General features: G+C 39.3%; 3 protein-coding genes across 3 annotated transcripts; 2 read left to right on the forward strand and 1 right to left on the reverse strand.

Moving 5' to 3' along the window:
- Window positions 1-2,509: 2,509 nt before the first annotated feature.
- LOC125016268 (apolipoprotein A-I-like) lies at window positions 2,510-4,012 on the reverse strand. The gene is made up of 4 exons (XM_047598645.1): window positions 3,901-4,012; window positions 3,762-3,812; window positions 3,454-3,604; window positions 2,510-3,317 (listed from the first exon to the last, which is right to left on the reverse strand). Exons 2-4 carry the CDS (start codon window positions 3,799-3,801, stop codon window positions 2,741-2,743), a joined length of 768 nt encoding a protein of 255 aa, XP_047454601.1. The 5' UTR covers window positions 3,802-3,812; window positions 3,901-4,012; the 3' UTR covers window positions 2,510-2,740.
- A 1,299-nt stretch (window positions 4,013-5,311) lies between these two features.
- Window positions 5,312-7,213, forward strand: LOC125017012 (apolipoprotein A-IV-like). The gene is made up of 4 exons (XM_047599835.1): window positions 5,312-5,427; window positions 5,548-5,599; window positions 5,717-5,867; window positions 5,958-7,213. The coding sequence occupies exons 2-4, from the start codon at window positions 5,560-5,562 to the stop codon at window positions 6,532-6,534; spliced, it is 768 nt and encodes a 255-aa protein (XP_047455791.1). The 5' UTR covers window positions 5,312-5,427; window positions 5,548-5,559; the 3' UTR covers window positions 6,535-7,213.
- A 4,312-nt stretch (window positions 7,214-11,525) lies between these two features.
- On the forward strand, window positions 11,526-17,633 carry LOC125016949 (meprin A subunit beta-like). The gene is made up of 17 exons (XM_047599739.1): window positions 11,526-11,547; window positions 11,664-11,739; window positions 11,982-12,000; window positions 12,111-12,149; window positions 12,269-12,291; window positions 12,392-12,476; window positions 12,845-12,962; window positions 13,056-13,234; window positions 13,432-13,650; window positions 14,271-14,432; window positions 14,738-14,968; window positions 15,108-15,560; window positions 15,643-15,816; window positions 15,912-16,014; window positions 16,120-16,167; window positions 16,921-16,968; window positions 17,230-17,633. Exons 2-17 carry the CDS (start codon window positions 11,671-11,673, stop codon window positions 17,309-17,311), a joined length of 2,052 nt encoding a protein of 683 aa, XP_047455695.1. The 5' UTR covers window positions 11,526-11,547; window positions 11,664-11,670; the 3' UTR covers window positions 17,312-17,633.
- The last annotated feature ends 255 nt before the right edge of the window (window positions 17,634-17,888 follow it).

The following is a 17,888-nucleotide window of genomic DNA, read 5'->3' on the forward strand; positions in this document are numbered from 1 at the left end:
CACTTTTTCTTTTAGCGAAACAACTAGAGGGACATATTTCCAGCATGGAGATTACAAATGCATAAACTATATGTCGTGACTTTACCAAACAAATACAGTAACAGCAAGGCCGCAGATCAGGCCACACAAATCCCAAGTGCCCTGTGTGCTTCACAGACAGGGAAGTGAAACAGATGAGCTAATACAGCAAACATGATCTGCTAAGCCTTCCAAGGTATTTCAAAACAACACAGACCGATGTCAGAAGTATGTAAGAGGGCATCTTTAAATGGGTTGATTGAAAGTAACCCCAGCTCGACGAGGTTCTGTGGAATCTGTGTTTAAGAATCTGTTTTTGTTTTTTGTTTTTTTTGGTTGTGATGATCTCACTCCACTGTATTTGTGGCAGTCAGCTGCTAAGATGACTCATGAAGGTTACTACAGTTAACAGCTGTGAATTGAACTGATGCATCAGACGACCTAATATCTGTGACACACCAAGTCGACTGGTTGTTGACAGTCTGTGGCCCAAGTTTTTGCGGTGTGTCGCAGCACTGGTTGCACTGGATAGGCCGATTCAACATGGTGCACAATAAAGGAAAACCAAAGTGATGTAAGTAAGCAAATAACAAAGAGCAGAACAAAGAGGAAACATACAGGAGCCTCGTCAAAACTTTCTTATTATTTGCCTTATTTGCCAGGTGCAGAACGTACATAGTAGGGGGCAGTTGTCTTTCCCATGTGTTCTGTTGCAATGTTTTGGCAGAGACAAAACAATCCTGGAGTGTGGCTTTGCTTTCTTAATGCTTAATTAATGCTTAATTAATTTCTTAATGCTGGTTTAGTATGTGCAGGTGTTGAGGTGCATAAAAGAAAATATATCAGTCTCTGTGCCATTTTTTCTTGTATTTATCACGGTCCAATAAAGATGAAATCATCTGGTTGTGAGTCAGAGGAAACATGCTGATAGGGATGTGTGCAGAATGGTCAAAAATGTGGAAAGTGTTATTTTGTAGCTCCAGCTCTCTGCCATAAACTGATGCATGTAACAGCCCTTCAACAAAAGTGGCCTAAAGTCACATCGGCCACTGCTGTTATTCAGTGAATGATCCTCAGTGTGAGAGGGTCAGCTGATGGCATATGCATGTTTCCAGGTGGAAGTAGTTAGGCCTCGTGTCTACTACGTGTTTGGGGCCGTTCAGAAACGTGGTTGTCGTCATGTTTCTTCTTGTTCACACTGATCGTTCATATTTGGGCTTCCTCAAATCATAATTACATCTGAGGAATGGATTCGTATTCATCTTTTCAGTCAAGGTGATACAATTCTCTATATACAACATGAAGCCAGCTTAGCATAGCACAAAGACTGGAAACAGAGGAGAACATCTGGCTCGGCTCAGTTTGAAAGTACATGCTTCAAGTCAACCACAATGCAAACCACAAATGTTTTGGTATGGGTCAAGCAATGCAAACAGAAAGTGAGAATTAGTGAGCTTCAGGTGTGCTAGACTCACCTTTATGCTAATACTAACCACACCATCTCCTGACTTATCATACAAATATTAAAGAGAAAGCTTTGTCTCTGGTGGAAAGCCATTAAGTGCGCTTTGAAAAATGTGAAATTCTTCCTTTAATGTTTTTCCTGCCAGTTTTATCCTTGGATGCATGCAGGGGTATTGGGTAATAATGATTAGGACATGCTTAACTGTGTAAAATATGACAAACATAACTTCAATACTGTGTGACTGAATAACTGAATTACACAGATATTACAAAGTTTATTTTATTTCAGCCCAGGAAACTGATATACTATATGAATGAATGTACAGCTGTATCTATAGCTACAGATTCAGAATATAACTAAGAACATGTACACCCTCAGCCACAACGGGAAACCACAGGGTTAAGATGTGCAGAGCCTGTGACAGCTGGGGGCAGAACTGAGGAATGTTGTTTGCCACTGGATAAGGCAGCGTGGGACGGAGGCACAAAAGGGAAAACTAAAGAACAAGGTGAATGTGTTTTTGAGCTTCCAGACTTGCAGAGGCAATCCTGAACATGTCCTATGCCCACAACTGAATCTTATGGGGGGGGAGGGGGGCTAACATTTGCAAGGAGACACGGAACAAACAAGCAAGGTTGCGTTACCTAGTGTTTCATGATGTTCCATTTGATCAAGTTTAAAAAAACAGCCACTCTTATCGATGTCATCATGGGTTAAGTAATTCCGATATGATGAACATAGAAGATTACTTGTGATTCAACCATTTAATCATGTAGCTGAGATGATGGATGTAGTGTCTGGTTTCCATTACTGCATTTAGGCAGCAATGCATGTAACTGTTGATTTTGGTTTCTTTATTTCTTAATTTTTCATTACTTTTATGTACAACAAAGCTACTGTGACAGAGTAATTTCCCTCGTGGATCATTAAAGTCTGTCTAAGTCTAAGTCTAATCAAGGTCTACCAAAAAATTATACCAGCCTTTATTAATAAATTCACCATGACTGAAACAACACAACAAGCTCACAAGGTTATATTTTGCTTTAATTATTTTTCACAAAACAGGAAGAGAAAACAGTGTGTGGTCACAGCACCAACACATACTTTTTAACACTGTCAATATATCTAATTACATTGGAAACTTTCAAAACAGGTGGATTTGTGTTGTCACAACAATATGGACATGTTTCTGGGGCTCAGAGAATAGTGTATCTTAGGATGCAGTTTCTTTTTGCTTAATGTGAGGAGAAAGTTGCCTTACTTAGCCCTGACAAAGGACTCGTATAGGGAGGTGAGACGAGCCTGGAGGTCCTGTGCATATGGGTTCAGCTTTTCCCTCAGATCATCAACGTAGGGGGCGGCCATTTCTTTCACACGCTGTGCCCTCTCTGTGAACTCGCTCTGGACCCTCTCAGTCACGGGGACCACACGTTCCTTGAAATCCTGGAGGTGCTGGTCCACCTTCTGCTTCAGGTCATCGGTGTAGGGGCCCAGCTGAGTCTGCATGCCCTTCACGCTCTCCTCCAGGCTGGTTTTCAGCTCCTCTGTCTTCTGCATAATGGTGGCCCTCAGGGCTTCAGTGTCCACGGAGTCTGTGTAGGGGGCCAACTCCTGTTTCAGCTGCTCTACTCTCTGCTGGATCTGGGCCTTCACATCATCGGTGTAAGGGCCTAGCCTCTCCCTGACTGTGCCGAGTTCCTGGGTCACACGGTCTTTCAACAGATCAGCCTCAGTGGTGACTTTGGCAATCAGATCCTGGGCTGCAGGGGGAAGCTGCTCTTGGAGGGAGACTGCATACTGGCTGGCCATGTCGGTGCTTTCTGTCAGACGGGCACTTGATGATTAAAAAAATAAAATAAAATAGGGAAGGAAAAGCAGGACAGTGAGATTTTTACAGAGTCTTTACCTACAGTTGTATATGGATATCAGGTGTGCATGTCACACATGATTAAAAGCTTGCTATGACCTACCTGACATCCTGTCCAAACTGAGACTTTTTGATCATCTGGAGGGTGTCGTCTGCTGTCTGGGTGACTTTTTCAACATATTTCCAGAAAGCATCTGTCACCACTTCCATCTGTGGCTTGGGTGCATCAGCATAGAAGAGGTTGGCATTGCAGCCTGTTTGGAGACAAGAACAGTTTGAGAGCAGTTCAGAGATTTCAGCGGTGCATAACTTCTATGAGAATCTACAGTTATAAAGTACATATTCCCTCGCACAGAGCTTAATCTTGAGCAAATCTGAAATGGAGTAAAGACAGTCCACCAACATACTCACCGCTGAAAACGGCCAAGACGAGCACGACAAGGACCTTCATGGCTCTTAGATCTTTGGACAACAAAATACCAGTTAGTCACCACGGCATCTTTAAGAAACAATAGAAAAAAAGGCATTTCCTCTTATTTCTCAATCTTACCTGAGTTTCCAAGTGTACCTTCGAGTCAGCTAGGTAGTGCTTGTGTTGAGAGGTTGAGGATCTGCAATTTATAAGGCGAGACAGCCAGTAATGATCCCAAAGTCCAAGTGCCAGTGCCTTGCTGTCACCTTGCCTCACCCTGGTACACTAACATCTTTTGTCGGTGCATGACCAGTTCATGCAGTGTCATATCTCACTGATCATCTGCTCGAACCCCATTTCTATTTAAAAGCGTGACTACTGCTTCGTTGCTACGTGGCCTCATACATGTAGCTTCACTGTTTGAGTGGATCAGGTTAACATTCAGTGAACATCGTATGTCTGTCACACGTAATCACTTTGCCGTTTATTTTCTTAGCCACAGGTAACTTTCTGCCTAGACATAAGGAATATATCTCATCCACTTATTTGATAACCAATGGCCATACAGTATTAATTCTTATCTCCTGACATTTTGCCAGCTAACGTCACGGCAAGTCATAATTCTAGTTTCATGTGTCATGCTAATGTTCAGGAGTCCTGTCAGTCCGTATTTCTCTTTGTCTGGCCAAAGGTTCCCAGACTCAGGCACTGTTGGACAAAGTAGCTGCTTATGATTTTGTGTGTGTGTGTGTGTGTGTGTGTGTGTGTGTGTGTGTGTGTTATACATAATAAGATTTGTGACATTTGTGAAACTTGCTGGAGAATCCATTCAGTGACAAGGACTCCAAATGAGTAACAAAACATATGCAGTATTATCAGTACAGAAAAGTTTTTTAGTAGTGACATGTCCACTGGTGTCATCCTGACACTTCCACTGTCACCACAGCTCTGTTAAGTAAACACAAGTAAAACAAAGTTGATAATAGAGTGTATTTTTTACAATAGATCCCACTCTGATATAAAAGAAAAATGCAGCGTTGGTGTGATTGTGATTATTGTCACTGTAAATATCTCACAGGTTGGCTTCCTCTAATGCTAATTCTGCAAACCTCCTTTGTTTAACTGTTTGTTACTATCTTGAAACAAGGCCTGACATTTAAACATATCAGAGTAAATCTTATTTGATAACCAGCTGGCTTCTGAGCCCTGCCATGAATTACTTCTGTTTGATATTATAAAGACAACTGATATTTAATACAGGATAGGCGTTAAGGCCCTTTTATCCACATTGCTTGACCCTAATACAAAGTCCACTAGCGAAAGCATACCAAGGTTATCTGGAGTTATCTACAGGCTGGAAGCACTGGCGTGTGTGGATAGTTTATTACTATATGCTGAAAATTTCCCAGAAAGGTTCAAAGTAGAAAAAAACAATATTTACTGTGGAGAAAGATGTATTATGTTATGTTAGGCCTTTACAAATGCCAGACGTCGTGTGAAAAAAGGCTGGGGAAGGAACAGAAACAGGAAAAGAGCTGCTGTGACAACATGGCAGGGACTCCTGGACTTTGGGCTCTCGACTATAACTGTCATCTGACTTCAGTATATATACACGGAAGCACAGGTCCGAACTAAATCCTGACAGATACACGAGCCCCAAAGCAGGTGAGTAAATTTCAAATAAAAATAAATATGAAATAAAATAAAAAAGCAAATCTCTGTCTTACGACTATGTTAAAATACTGTGACCGTATTATAGGTAACTAAATCATTGCTGTTTTTCAGCACATTGCAGTCATGAAGGCGTTTGTAGTGCTAGCCGTTGCAGTGCTCTCTGGTAAGTTGCGCCGCTCTTGTTACTTTTAAATCAAAGCCGATGGGAATAGCAATCAAAAGCACTCGGGTGTCTTAAAACCTGCACTGGTTTCACACCATTCTTCTCTTTACCCTACAGGCTGCCATGCCAACCTCTTCTATGCTGATGCGCCCAAACCACAGCTGGAGGTGGTGACTGATGCTTTCTGGGAATATGCTGAAAAAGCCACCCGGACAGCAGACGACACCCTCCAGATGATCAGAAAGTCACCAATAGGACAGGAAATTAAGTAAGCTGGATGACATACTGTACTGTCATATGATTGCCACTGCATTGCACAAACACCTGACTTCTGACCATCACTTTGCCTGTCTTCTAGTGCCCGTCTGACAGAAAGCGCTGACATGGCCAGCAAATATGCAGTGACCCTGCAAGAGCAGCTTCCCCCTGCAGCCCAGGACCTGATGACCAAGATCACCACAGAAGCTGATGTGTTGAAAAATGTGCTGACCCAGGAGCTGACTTCTGTCAGGGGCAAGTTGGAGCCCTACACTGAGGACATGAAGGCCCAGATCCAGCAGAGAGTGGAGCAGCTTAAACAGGAAGTGGCACCCTATGCAGACTCCCTGGACTCTGAAGCCCTCAGGACCACCCTGATGCAGAGGAGTGAGGAGCTAAAGACCAGTCTGGAGCAGAGTGTCAAGGACCTGCAGGCTCAGCTGGGCCCCTACACAGATGACCTGAAGCAGAAGGTGGACCAGCACCTGAAGCGCTTCCAAAAAAGCGTTTCCCCCATGACTGAGAAGGTCCAGCTGGAGTTGAGTCAACGGGCCAGTCTGGTGAAAAAAATGGTGGCCCCCTACGCCGAGGACCTGAGGGAAAAGCTTGACCCATACGCCCAGGACCTCCAAGCCCAGCTCATGTCCCTCTACCAGTCCTTTGTCAACGCCAACTAAGTCAACCTCCACCAGCAATATCATGTACCAAGACCCTGGCCTTGTTGGTCTACCTCTGTTTGAAGCATGGCATGCAGTAATTTAAATAGCTGACTATATGCACAGCCACAACATAATATTTATTGCTTAGTGCAAACATTTCAAACCTTGCACTTGTTGAAGATGTATATACTTAGTTTTTATTGTGTGTTGTGAAGTTAGAAACTGTGACCTTTTTTGTAATTTGTAAGTTATCTAAAATAAAATGACGAATCTGGAAACCATAAACTAGGCCAATCATTTTCTCTTTAAAGAATGTATAGATCCATGAGGACGTTCATCACAAAAAGTCTTCTCGCTAGACAATAACTAAACACAGGGAAAAGTCTCCCGTACGGTCACAAGCCACAGTTAAACGTGCTGCTTCTCCCCTGGGAGGTAGCTCGTATTTTCTCTTGTCTTAGCATGTCCTGGTTCCTGTCACAGTTTTGTCTCCTGTTTTTTTCCAGAGGTGAGGCGGATTAATTCTTGTCTCATCTACCTGTCAACGCTTGCCATAAAACTGCACTTTACATGTGTCCAAAACAATACTGTAATAAACACAGATGACAAATGTGATGTGGTGAGGTCTAGAGATGATCTAACCCCCCTAGATTATACACCGACATCTGGTTACAATAAATATATTTTTTTTGTGTAACTTGTGAACAGCATTCACTCTGTTATACCCAAGCAACAATTGTGCAATCCCTTCATGTTGTAAACATACAGCACATAGCCTTATCCTTCTTATCCAGCCCCTATTGACAGTGCCAGCATCCAACGTGGAGGGTCAGAGTCCAGTGACAATAGTACATACACACATGCACAAACAACACAAACACGTTTAATGGCAGTGTGTAAGAGACATTCTTAATAACTTGCAAAACAAATGTTCTCTGTTAAAAAACTAAAATTGTGCTCCTGTAACCGCATATCATTTGTTCACTTTTTTTCTCAGCTGTAACTGTGTAAATTTCTCTTTCTCCTTTGTGTGGTTACTTTAAAGAACTGCTTTCAGTGAGACACAAACTACTGCAAAAGTTCTGTCAGGCTTGGCAAATGCAAATACAATTGCACACTCATACTTCTGCCTTGTCGTTCACACCTAATTAGCATTTGTGTGGGCACTAAAAAGAACAATTGGCGTTGCTTTATCAGTCAAAACGGCCAGAAGGAACTGTTGCTCTGTTGCCACTAAGTCGTCTGTCTGCCCCATTTAAACTCCATGAAACAGACCCCTGTTTAGAGGGGGGATGATGACACGGATATATCTCTTTGAACAAGACACATCTTGCCTACAATGACAAAGAGATTAGGTTTTGATGTAGGCTTATACTACGGCTGTAGGCCTGATAAGCCTCAGAGCATTTACAACGAGCCACTGACGTGCAGCAGCAGCTATCTTCCAATCTCTTCTGGCATTGCTGTTCGTTCCACCTTGTTGTCAGATATTATCTCATAATGGTCTGCTTTCACGTACGGAATAGTTATAAAGCGGTAGACTGAGTGAAGTGAAAATGTTAGTATACTGCAATACAGTCCAGCAGCCCTATAAGAAATGTGACACTGTCGTACTCTAACAGTGTTACTAGTGAAGTTGTAAAAGCAAAAAATCTGTCCGCAGACTGCTTGAAATCTTTGTGAATGAACAGCTCTGAGTCGGCCAATCCGTGCTTTCATACGCAGCGACACAATTAACTTCTTTACTCAAGTAGTGTAATCACGGGGTACTGCTGAACTCATAAAGCTGAAGCACTGGAAATAAGGCAGGAAGTAATATTCAACAAAACAAGATTTTTTCATAATGACAGTAATCCAAAAAAGCACTGCAGCAACCACACTTGAATTTACGTTTTAAGTCAAGTCCGAGTGTCAAAGAGCAACTAAGGAGAATCCTGTCTTCCTGCACGACAATCTTGAATCATTTAACGTTTAAAGACAGATTTTAAAATACTGGTACTTTGAGTTCTGTTTTGTTACTTTGTATAGTGCTCCACAACACGTCAGAGGGAAACACTGTTCTATTTACATTATTTAAAAACATTTTTGTTGTGGCTTCCCGGATACATGAAGTAAAAATTTGCTCTATCTTAACCAACTGCAGCCTGAAAGTTGTACTCTCTCTGCGGATTTAATGATCCAACGTTTCAATAATAACAGCAACACTTCTGGAATATAGCCCACAATCAGTTTTACTTGTTTTTTAGTACTTTATGTAACACTTTGAGACTTTACTTATGTGGAACAGAATATACAGAATAAATTCCACTGTGATATTAATACTTTATATTAGTAGATTATACAGATGTAAACTCAATGGTGTGTTGCTTAGGCCAGAAGAAGAGGCTACACTGCCACCCAGTGGTGGAAGTGTGTCAAAGCATTCGTTTGTACTATAGTTTTAGAAACTGTTGAAATGTTGAATGAATATGCATGTGGAGGTTAAATAGATCTGTTTGCTCATCAAGTCATGTGATTTCAGTTGATTTTTCAGTTAAATGTTTATCATCAGCTGTTAAATAATGCACATTTACAATCAAGCCTGGGCCATGTTCTTAGGGGTCAGCTATCATTTAGGTTTTTAATCAATGCCTCTTATTTATATTGTTTATACTTTTATTATTACTCATTATGCATTAAACTAATGCCATCTGAAAGAATAACAGTAAACTGATATGCTTTTCCTGTTATGGCTGACTGTTTCTCTCATGCTGTGAGACACTGTCCTAGCATAAAATAGGACCCTGTAGACTCATTGTAATCCATGGCCCTGTTTTAAGCTCAGTGATTGTGAACAGTGTTTGAGCGACCTGATTATGATGGGATCAAATAAGAAAGTCATGTGGTGTTAAAGGGCTACGAAGCTAGGGTGAATAAATGCACTCCCAGTCTCAACACGGTAGTTGTTTTAACACTAATCATGATCTTTGCTTGAACCAAATCAGTCTGGGTTCATTTACAATCAACCTCTCACGTAACAATTACAATTGTTATGTGAGAGGTTCATTTTTCTGACAAGATTTTAAACAGTTATTTTAGGCAGAGCTCTTGCTAGTAATATGTTCCTTGGAGTCATATTGAACACAATATAACCATTTAGGCTAGCATCAAGTAAAAGATCCTGGACCAGGCTTCTGACCCTGTCAACAGACGGGGTAGGTAAGTGCTTTAGCATCCATGGTGTGTTAAATTAAATGCTCTTTCCTATTCAGATTTGACAATGCTATTCCAGAGTGTTACAACATAATACTCTGCACACATACACTCACACACACATATATATTTATGTATTATATACATTTTTATGTCTTGTATTGTTTTCTTTGTTCATTTTTTTTTCTGTTTTATGCTGCACTTTTTAAATGCTTTGTCCTTATGTAAAGCACACTGAGGTGCCTTTTGGTATGAAATGCGCCATATAAATAAAAATGCGTGCCTTGCCTTGTGTCTGGTGATAAGGTGACGCATTGTGTGCACATATTTGTGTGCACAGTACCTGCGTGCAGACAAAAAAAGGTCATTATTCATATTTCTCTGGCACTTTTACGTGACAGACTTGACAGGATGATTACAATGCTGCTATTAGTAGCTGTTATGCTTGTTCAACTCCTCCAACTCTCCTTCTTCCATTATGTATTGCAATGAATTTTCCATTGCAACTCTAACAGGGCCACTTTTGGCCTCTCCACTTTTATTTCTGACATTGTTTTCCTTGTTTCGTAACGTGAAATGTATATATGTACTCTACTGATGACTGGGATTTTGCAGCAGGCATTGATTTCTTGGAAACATGTCACTCATCTTCCTTCCACATTCATGTGGCTGGTGCTGATTGGATCATTTGTCACTTTATCTCTTTCATGTGCAGAAGTTACTGGAGTTCATGTAAAGTAGACTAAGAAAACTGTCATTTTAAAGAGTTAGCTGCTAAGGACTTCAAATAACAAATCAGCCAAAATCTGATATGAAATAACTTTTATTATATAACTTTTATAACTTTATTTACACTTACGCGCTGTTTTTTTGTCACATTCCCTTCAACACCATAAGAACCTTCCAAGATGAGTTAGAGATTCAGAAAAGAAGTAGAGAGCTTACCTGGAGGGTTTTCAGTAACTTTATTGAAACCTTGGAGAGCCAAGATTTTACGTATCACGCAGCTCATAACCAGTCAGGGTTATGTGCTCCAGCCTCTCCTGTTCCTGTTTAGATCACATCTTAGTGCTCCTCTGACTGGAGTCATCGTGCTCAGTGTGTTCAATCTAGACAGAACTTACACCTGAGGCCAACTAGCAGCACAGATGCCATAAAGATATACAAAAAAATATTAAACACTGTATGACTGGTTGCTAGTAAAAATCATATGTTTTGTTCCAAGGTAATGGACAGACATTTCACTTCTGGGATAACCTGAGGAAAATGGGACATCTCGGCTATGACACCAACTGCGAGTTGTGAAAGGAGACAGCCTCTTTTTGCTCATTAACTTTGATTGTAGATGTTATGGCATTAAAAAAAGACTTTCATCTCAAATCTTCCTTTAAGCGTCTTCCTACATGAAGCTAATGTTGTTATGACTAAAACTTTGATTCATCAAATGAAATATATATATATTTTTTTGTAAGTCTAAAATCAGATGTCATTGGATTTGATTTTGCCCAACAAAAGTTAGAACAACGCTTGTTGAAGCATGAGTTAAATCCCCCTTAGAGTACATGCATTATTCACAGTACAGTTTATTCATCACCTGGTAAGGTTACGTCTGTCAGCTTACAGTAAGTTGAATAGCTTCATTTTTTTTCAAGTGTTCAGACAACAAAAAAATGGACCTGTATAAACTGAACAAACAAAACATCTGAAGCTGACGACATCATTTCCGCATGATTTTCTTAAACCTGTTTTAAGCTAATTATTAAAGTCGCCTCACACTGACGAAGCTTCTAATGTGCAACTAAGGAGCAAAACAATCCGGGTGGCAGAAGATTAAGACAGGTGAGATTTTCTACACACAAATGAAACAACTGAAATACTTAATTGAAAAATGAAGCATTTGCATTCATGTTTGATTTTACTTTCATGGTTCTTCATATAATCTGATTTAATTCAAGACACACTATGAGGATGAAAGTCTTCATTTTCCTGGTGGTGAATGTGGCAGTTTCATCAGCAATCCCCACAAAGCCAGTAAGAGTTCATCTGCTGCTGAATCATTGTGCTATCTTATTTAAAGTAATGAAAATGCAGCTTTATTTTTGATTTTAAAAAATGAATATTCTTTAAGCTCTGTTAGACATATTTCAATAATACTGAACCCTGAGTACAAATGCAAACATTTGAAAGGTTCTTATAACCAGAAACAACGAGATAGAACTGAGTTGATTCTTATTTAACATAACATGCTGATGAATGAAACGCTCTCTCCACAGAATGGACCAATGATAGTGGGTAAGTGTATTATTTCTTGGTCTTCTTTTATTTCATGACATCAGTTCAGCTAAATATATTTTACTCAGTCAGTGTTACCGTATAAGAAATAATCTGTTGTGATTTTGTAGACATTGGAGAAGACAAAGACATTCCAGAAATAAACAAGGGTAAAGTTAAATATCTTTATTTCATTAAATGGACATTGTGTGAATTTAACATGTGTGACTTTTAATTATAATTAGTTGTTGTCTTCCCTGTTAAAAACACTTTGTATGCTTTGTCTTAGATTTACCTGATGATATCTTGGAGGTGAGTCTGTTGTAGTTATAAAACAAAGTGTAAAACATGTGTGCAAGTATTATGTGGATGTTTTGTGTTACCATATATTACCAAGTCTCATACATCTTAGGCTCCAAACACACAAAGGAGTGTTGTCATTGGTGATAACGAACTGTGGACATCTCCAGTTCCATATGTCTTGGAAAAGGACCTTGGTATTGTGTTTCATTTTCTTCTTTCTTGTTTTATTGTTAAATGACAATATTGAATATTTGTCTGTATCAGGAGAACAACTTTTGTAACCTCTTCAAGTGGTTATTACAAATTTTACATGACTATAAATCAAGAATTCAACAATAAACTGGCTGTTGATATGGAGACGCTATATAATGGAAAGAGAAAACAGCAAAGCTTCATGACTGACATCGTATTTCACAATCCACCTCTAACACCCATAAAAAGAGAGCAGCTCCTCAGAATGATATACACAAGCAAGATTAGCACCAGTTATGATCTTGTGTGAAATTTGTTTCAACGTTATTATCTTGTTTTTTTTTACAACACAATTCATGAACACTGGAAGAGATGAATGCTAAAGGAATCATCCTGAGAGCATTTGACCAGTTCAGGCTGAAATCATGTATTGACTTCAAACCAAGGGACTCGGAGGAATATTACATTTCTGTCCAAAAGCTGAGTGGGTATGTATTGTGTTTTATGTCTTTACACAAGCTGTGATAATTGAGGCCTTAGGTCATCACATAATAGTACTAATGTGTGTTTTTCTGCTTTAGATGCTTTTCATATATTGGGCGAGTTTTTGCCAGTGGACAGAACCTCTCCATTGGGGCATTTTGTGATAGCTTATCCGTTGTTGAACATGAGTTTCTCCATGCCCTCGGCTTCTACCATGAACAATCCAGATACGACAGAGATGATTATGTGACGATTGCATTTGAAAACATCATAAAAGGTTTGATTAATATTTCGTCATCATTTCATTGTTCATTAAATTGAGATACCTATCTGAAAAATTAAATATTTAAAACAGGCTTCATGAATTAACTGAATCATTTATTAATGATTAACAATCATTCAGTGGTTCATTATTCTTTACCATATGTGCTGATCTCAAGACTTTTCATTGGCTGTTTTTTCTGTGTCCTCCAGGTCGTGAGCATAATTTTCGCAAAGTTAGCAGCGAAGACAGCACCACCCAGGGAGTCCCATATGACTACCTCTCAGTGATGCACTATGGCAAAAATTATTTCTCCAATGGCAATGGATTAACAGTTATCACCAAAGATCCAAAGTTCCAGGATGTGATTGGTCAAAGACTGGAAATGAGTCCCCGTGATGTTATGGAGCTGAACCTACTCTACAAATGCAGTAAGTCCTTGAACATGACGATGACCAACACCCAGTTTAAAGAATGGTTTAGTCACAGTGCACACAATGCACCATTATCAAAAGAAAAGTAAATGTTTTTCCAACAGTTTAAGCACATTTTTTAATATTTTGTCAGCTCACGAAGCAGTTGATACACTTAATCAGGGTCTCAACAAATTATCAGGATCTAAATATAACAGCCCTCTAGTTCTTTGTTGATCCAACCCATGTGCCCACAAGTCTTTCCTCCACATGAAATGTTTCTGCAGGAGTTCATCAGCCAACAACTTGTAATGCTTCAAGGTCTGTGGTGGTGGATTGACTTAGCTTAGCAAGAACACTCACAGCCACACTGAACTGGGGTTTCCACAGTGCTCGTTGTTTATTGAATGCCGTGACAAAGTAAAGGGTAAACAAGAGCTCCAACACATGCATCTATTTATGGCAAGTGCCGCTAGACTAAAATAATAAAACATGGCGCCGTCTGCTGGCGTATCTAGGTAACACGTGTGGTGAAGGTGCACTTCATGATATCAACTATTACAAACTGAGAAGCTTTAAATTTTAGACTTCATGTCCTCAGTAATGAAAGTCCGTCCTATGTTCTTTAATCTTTACAGATTCATCCATTGCCTTTAAGATGTACTGTGGCTTTTCTGAAGAGACTATCTGTGACATGAGCCGCTGTTCACGCACTGGTACTGACTGGGAAAGAGTACAACATGTTAGTGGGGGTCCTACTACTGACCACACCAGTCTACCCAATGGAAATAATGATCAAGGTATATGTTGATTCTGTATATATTCCCCATGTCTGGCATTATCTTCCAGTTGTGATCTAATAAAGACAAAACAGCAGAAAAACTTAAATGGACTTAAATAGTTACAATAAACTATTATATTATAATAAATCTAATTAATAAATGTACATTCCACAATGAAAAACTTGAAACTCTTATATGAAGTGAGTCAAATTGCATGCTACAATGTCTTTGGTTGTTGTATTTTCTTAAATTATACATAACTTTGATGAAGATAATAGATTTGAAGGCCCATCATGATATCTGTTTGGACAACTTGATTCTAGGTCAAGGTTCAGGTCACTTCATGCATGCTAGCACAGCATCAGGTCAGGAGGGAGACTCAGCCTGGCTGGAGACCCAGAGGATGAGTCTCAACAGGGAGTGTCCCAGCCAGTGCCTCCAGTTCTACTATTACCACAGTGGGAACCAGTCAGACCAACTCAACATCTGGATGAGAGAGTTTCAAGATGAGCAGGACTCCACAGGAACCCTCCGCCTCATGGCACAGATCACTGGTAACATCACACTGTACCATCTGCTCTAAATTGTGTTAAATACTGACAAACTGCTTTTGTCACAATATGCATTTAAGATATAGTCCATCTATTACACTGAAGTAGCTCAACATACTGATTCCAAAGATTCTCCTTCCAGGGACACCAACATCTCACTGGCAGCTCCAGCATGTTCCTCTGAATGCCACCAAGAACTTCCAGGTGGAGTTTGAGGTTCGTAAAGGACCAGGGAACTCTACGGGTGGCTTCTCAATTGATGACATCAATCTGTCTGAGACAGAGTGTCCACATCTAACCATGCAGATGGATGAGTTTGAGAAGGTTTTGAACACCACTGAGTTTTCAGCCATTAAATACAGCCGACGGCAGTACTCCAGAGAGGGCTATGCTTACAGGATAGCAACAACATTCGACAGAGAATTCTTTGGAATGCATGTGCAACTGGTGTCTGGTGACTATGATGACCAGCTGGAGTGGCCTTGCCCATATAGACAGGTGACATTCAAAATGCTGGATCAGAACCCCAACATACAGCTGCAGATGTCAAAGGAAAGGAGTCTCACCACTGACCCAAACTGGAATGATGGAAAGGGTAGCATTAAAAAATCCATAAAATCAAGAACTCCACTTGTTAATTACCTTCATGTTAAACAGTCTATACTTTCTGTTAACAGGTACCTACTACTGGGATAATCCCCGTAAGATTGGAACTGAAGTTACAGATGAATATAATGAAACATTCTTTGCTGGATTTCGGATTGGCTGGAACAATCTGGCATCTTTGGAAGAACTTCAATCCAGAGAGTTCCTCAAGGGAGGGAGTGCCATTTTTGTTTCCAGTTTCCAAGGCAGGACAGTTGCTTTAATTGTTAAATTCTCATCTGTTTTCACCATAGCGGAAACTATGTTGAATAACCTCACTGATCCATTCTTCCTCTGATAGATCTCACTCCTCTTGTAAATGGAAGTGCGCTTCCATGTCCTCAGATCCCAACAGTGAAGATAACAAATCTGCCCCGAGCTCAGGATAATGGCCCATGTTCACTGTAAGACATTGTGTCTTTAAATAAAGTCAAGTTGCATTATAGAAACATCTAATTTTATCAAAACCTTGTAGGTCTTCCTCTTAAATAATGCTATGACTTTTACAGGCCCTCAACCAGCACCACTACAACTCCTCAAACAACAGATGATAACAGGTATTCCAATTTACACATTTTACACTTGCAGAGATGTAAGACATTGTGTGTTTGTATAATGTTATTTTAAATGAAACCATTAAAAAAGTAAAAGTAAAATAATTTTGGGCAGAACCTGTACCGTTAAAAAATAATAAAAAAATAATGTGTGACTTCTGGTCTGTGATGCACTACAACCTCAAAAGTTTTATTTACAAGATAAGTGTTAAATCTAAATGTACACGTTAAGTATAGATTTAACATGTACATTTAGATTTAACACTTATTTTGAACATTTAAATGTAACATTTACATTTAGATTTAACATTTAAATTCAACATTTAGTAAATGTGATAAAAAGTTGACTTTGAAAAATTCACACCTAATTTTTTTTTAGTATTTTGGAGCTAAATGTGGGAAAAATTAACATGCACAACCTTACATGGCGCCCCATACAGACACACAAGTCTGTTCAGGAGTCAAATAATCCTGGTCAATATGCCACCACATAATACAGATAACTTCTCCAATTAAATACTGCATCTGAAACATGCTGCTGTTTTATTGGTGGATTTTGTGTTTTTAATATCTATTATTCATCCCTAAATCTGAGAATTAACTAATACTTTTAACATGTGACATATTGGATGCACTATGACTTAATATCTCAGTCATAGTGCATCCAATATGTCAATATGGTGCTGTTAAGGCTGGTAAATCCATCAGTAAAACTACTTTTAATATTTCAGTAAAATAATGCTATGACTTTTACAGGCTCTCCATCACGACTATGCTTCCTCCTCAAACGACGGATGAAAAAAGGTATTCCACTTTAGTCACACATCCTACATTTGCAGCAATTTGCTGTGCCTGGTAGTTATGAAAATCCTGAAAAATCCCCAAAGTCCCATTCCAGTCGATGCTCATCGATTAGACAATAAGCAGCAAAATAAAATGAATTGCTATGTAAAAAACAACAACAAATGTTCCTTTATTTCTAGATTATTGTGGGTTATGTAAATCATCTGATGAAAAGTCCTCTGTGTATAATTGCTTCAATCTCTTACCTTCTTTCTGTTGTAGCATTTTTAGCTTCTCTCCTGGCATGGTGGCTTCTCCTCTCTTCACCCTGCTGCTGCTGGCACTGATGCTTTTGACACCTTGATGTAAATCCTCGTCTCACCTCTTCACATGCACAGCATCAGAAAATTTGCCATATACCTTTTAGAGTTCAGCCATTTTGTTGATGTTATCTAAATATAATTAAAAGGGGAGGCAGCAGAATGCAGTTAATACTGTGGAGGGACACATACTGTATACTGGTTTACTGTATAATGGGGAAATTTAGTGCTGAACCACATACATAGGGGATTCTAATAAATGTTTTGCTGTTGGTGTTGGGCCCTTTTTTGAAGATAATGATGATGATTTGATTGTTTGTTAAAAAGAATGTTCATAGTGTGATAATAAATTCCGTTTTCAAATTAGCTGAAAGTGTTTTTTTTTTCTGTGTCCAAATATCTACCGAGCTAAAGAAGGGTGCATCTCTGGAACATGGTTACAAGCTTGAAAACTAATACAGTGCATACTATATATTTCAAAAGATTTGGAAATATATCAAAAATGTATTTAAAGAATAAATTTATACATTTAAAGAATGTATGAAATACAAAGAAACATACCACAAAATTTGCTGCAAGTGGAATATGCTCAGATACACACTGCACTGGCCTGTAAGGTTA

The sequence above is a fragment of the Mugil cephalus genome, chromosome 11, assembly GCF_022458985.1.
Source record: "Mugil cephalus isolate CIBA_MC_2020 chromosome 11, CIBA_Mcephalus_1.1, whole genome shotgun sequence".
Taxonomy (NCBI): domain Eukaryota; kingdom Metazoa; phylum Chordata; class Actinopteri; order Mugiliformes; family Mugilidae; genus Mugil; species Mugil cephalus.

Bases quoted from the DNA above. Each gene is read 5' to 3' on its own strand.
- LOC125016949 (XM_047599739.1), top strand. From the start codon at position 11,671: ATGAGGATGAAAGTCTTCATTTTCCTGGTGGTGAATGTGGCAGTTTCA. The intron at 14,433-14,737 runs GTATATGTTGAT...ACTTGATTCTAG, and splicing joins CAATGGAAATAATGATCAAG to GTCAAGGTTCAGGTCACTTC. The intron at 16,168-16,920 runs GTATTCCAATTT...TGACTTTTACAG, and splicing joins CAAACAACAGATGATAACAG to GCTCTCCATCACGACTATGC.
- LOC125016268 (XM_047598645.1), bottom strand. From the start codon at position 3,801: ATGAAGGTCCTTGTCGTGCTCGTCTTGGCCGTTTTCAGCG. The intron at 3,605-3,761 runs GTGAGTATGTTG...GTCTCCAAACAG, and splicing joins CGTCTTGGCCGTTTTCAGCG to GCTGCAATGCCAACCTCTTC. The intron at 3,318-3,453 runs GTAGGTCATAGC...TTAATCATCAAG, and splicing joins CAGTTTGGACAGGATGTCAG to TGCCCGTCTGACAGAAAGCA.
- LOC125017012 (XM_047599835.1), top strand. From the start codon at position 5,560: ATGAAGGCGTTTGTAGTGCTAGCCGTTGCAGTGCTCTCTG. The intron at 5,600-5,716 runs GTAAGTTGCGCC...TTTACCCTACAG, and splicing joins AGCCGTTGCAGTGCTCTCTG to GCTGCCATGCCAACCTCTTC. The intron at 5,868-5,957 runs GTAAGCTGGATG...CCTGTCTTCTAG, and splicing joins CCAATAGGACAGGAAATTAA to TGCCCGTCTGACAGAAAGCG.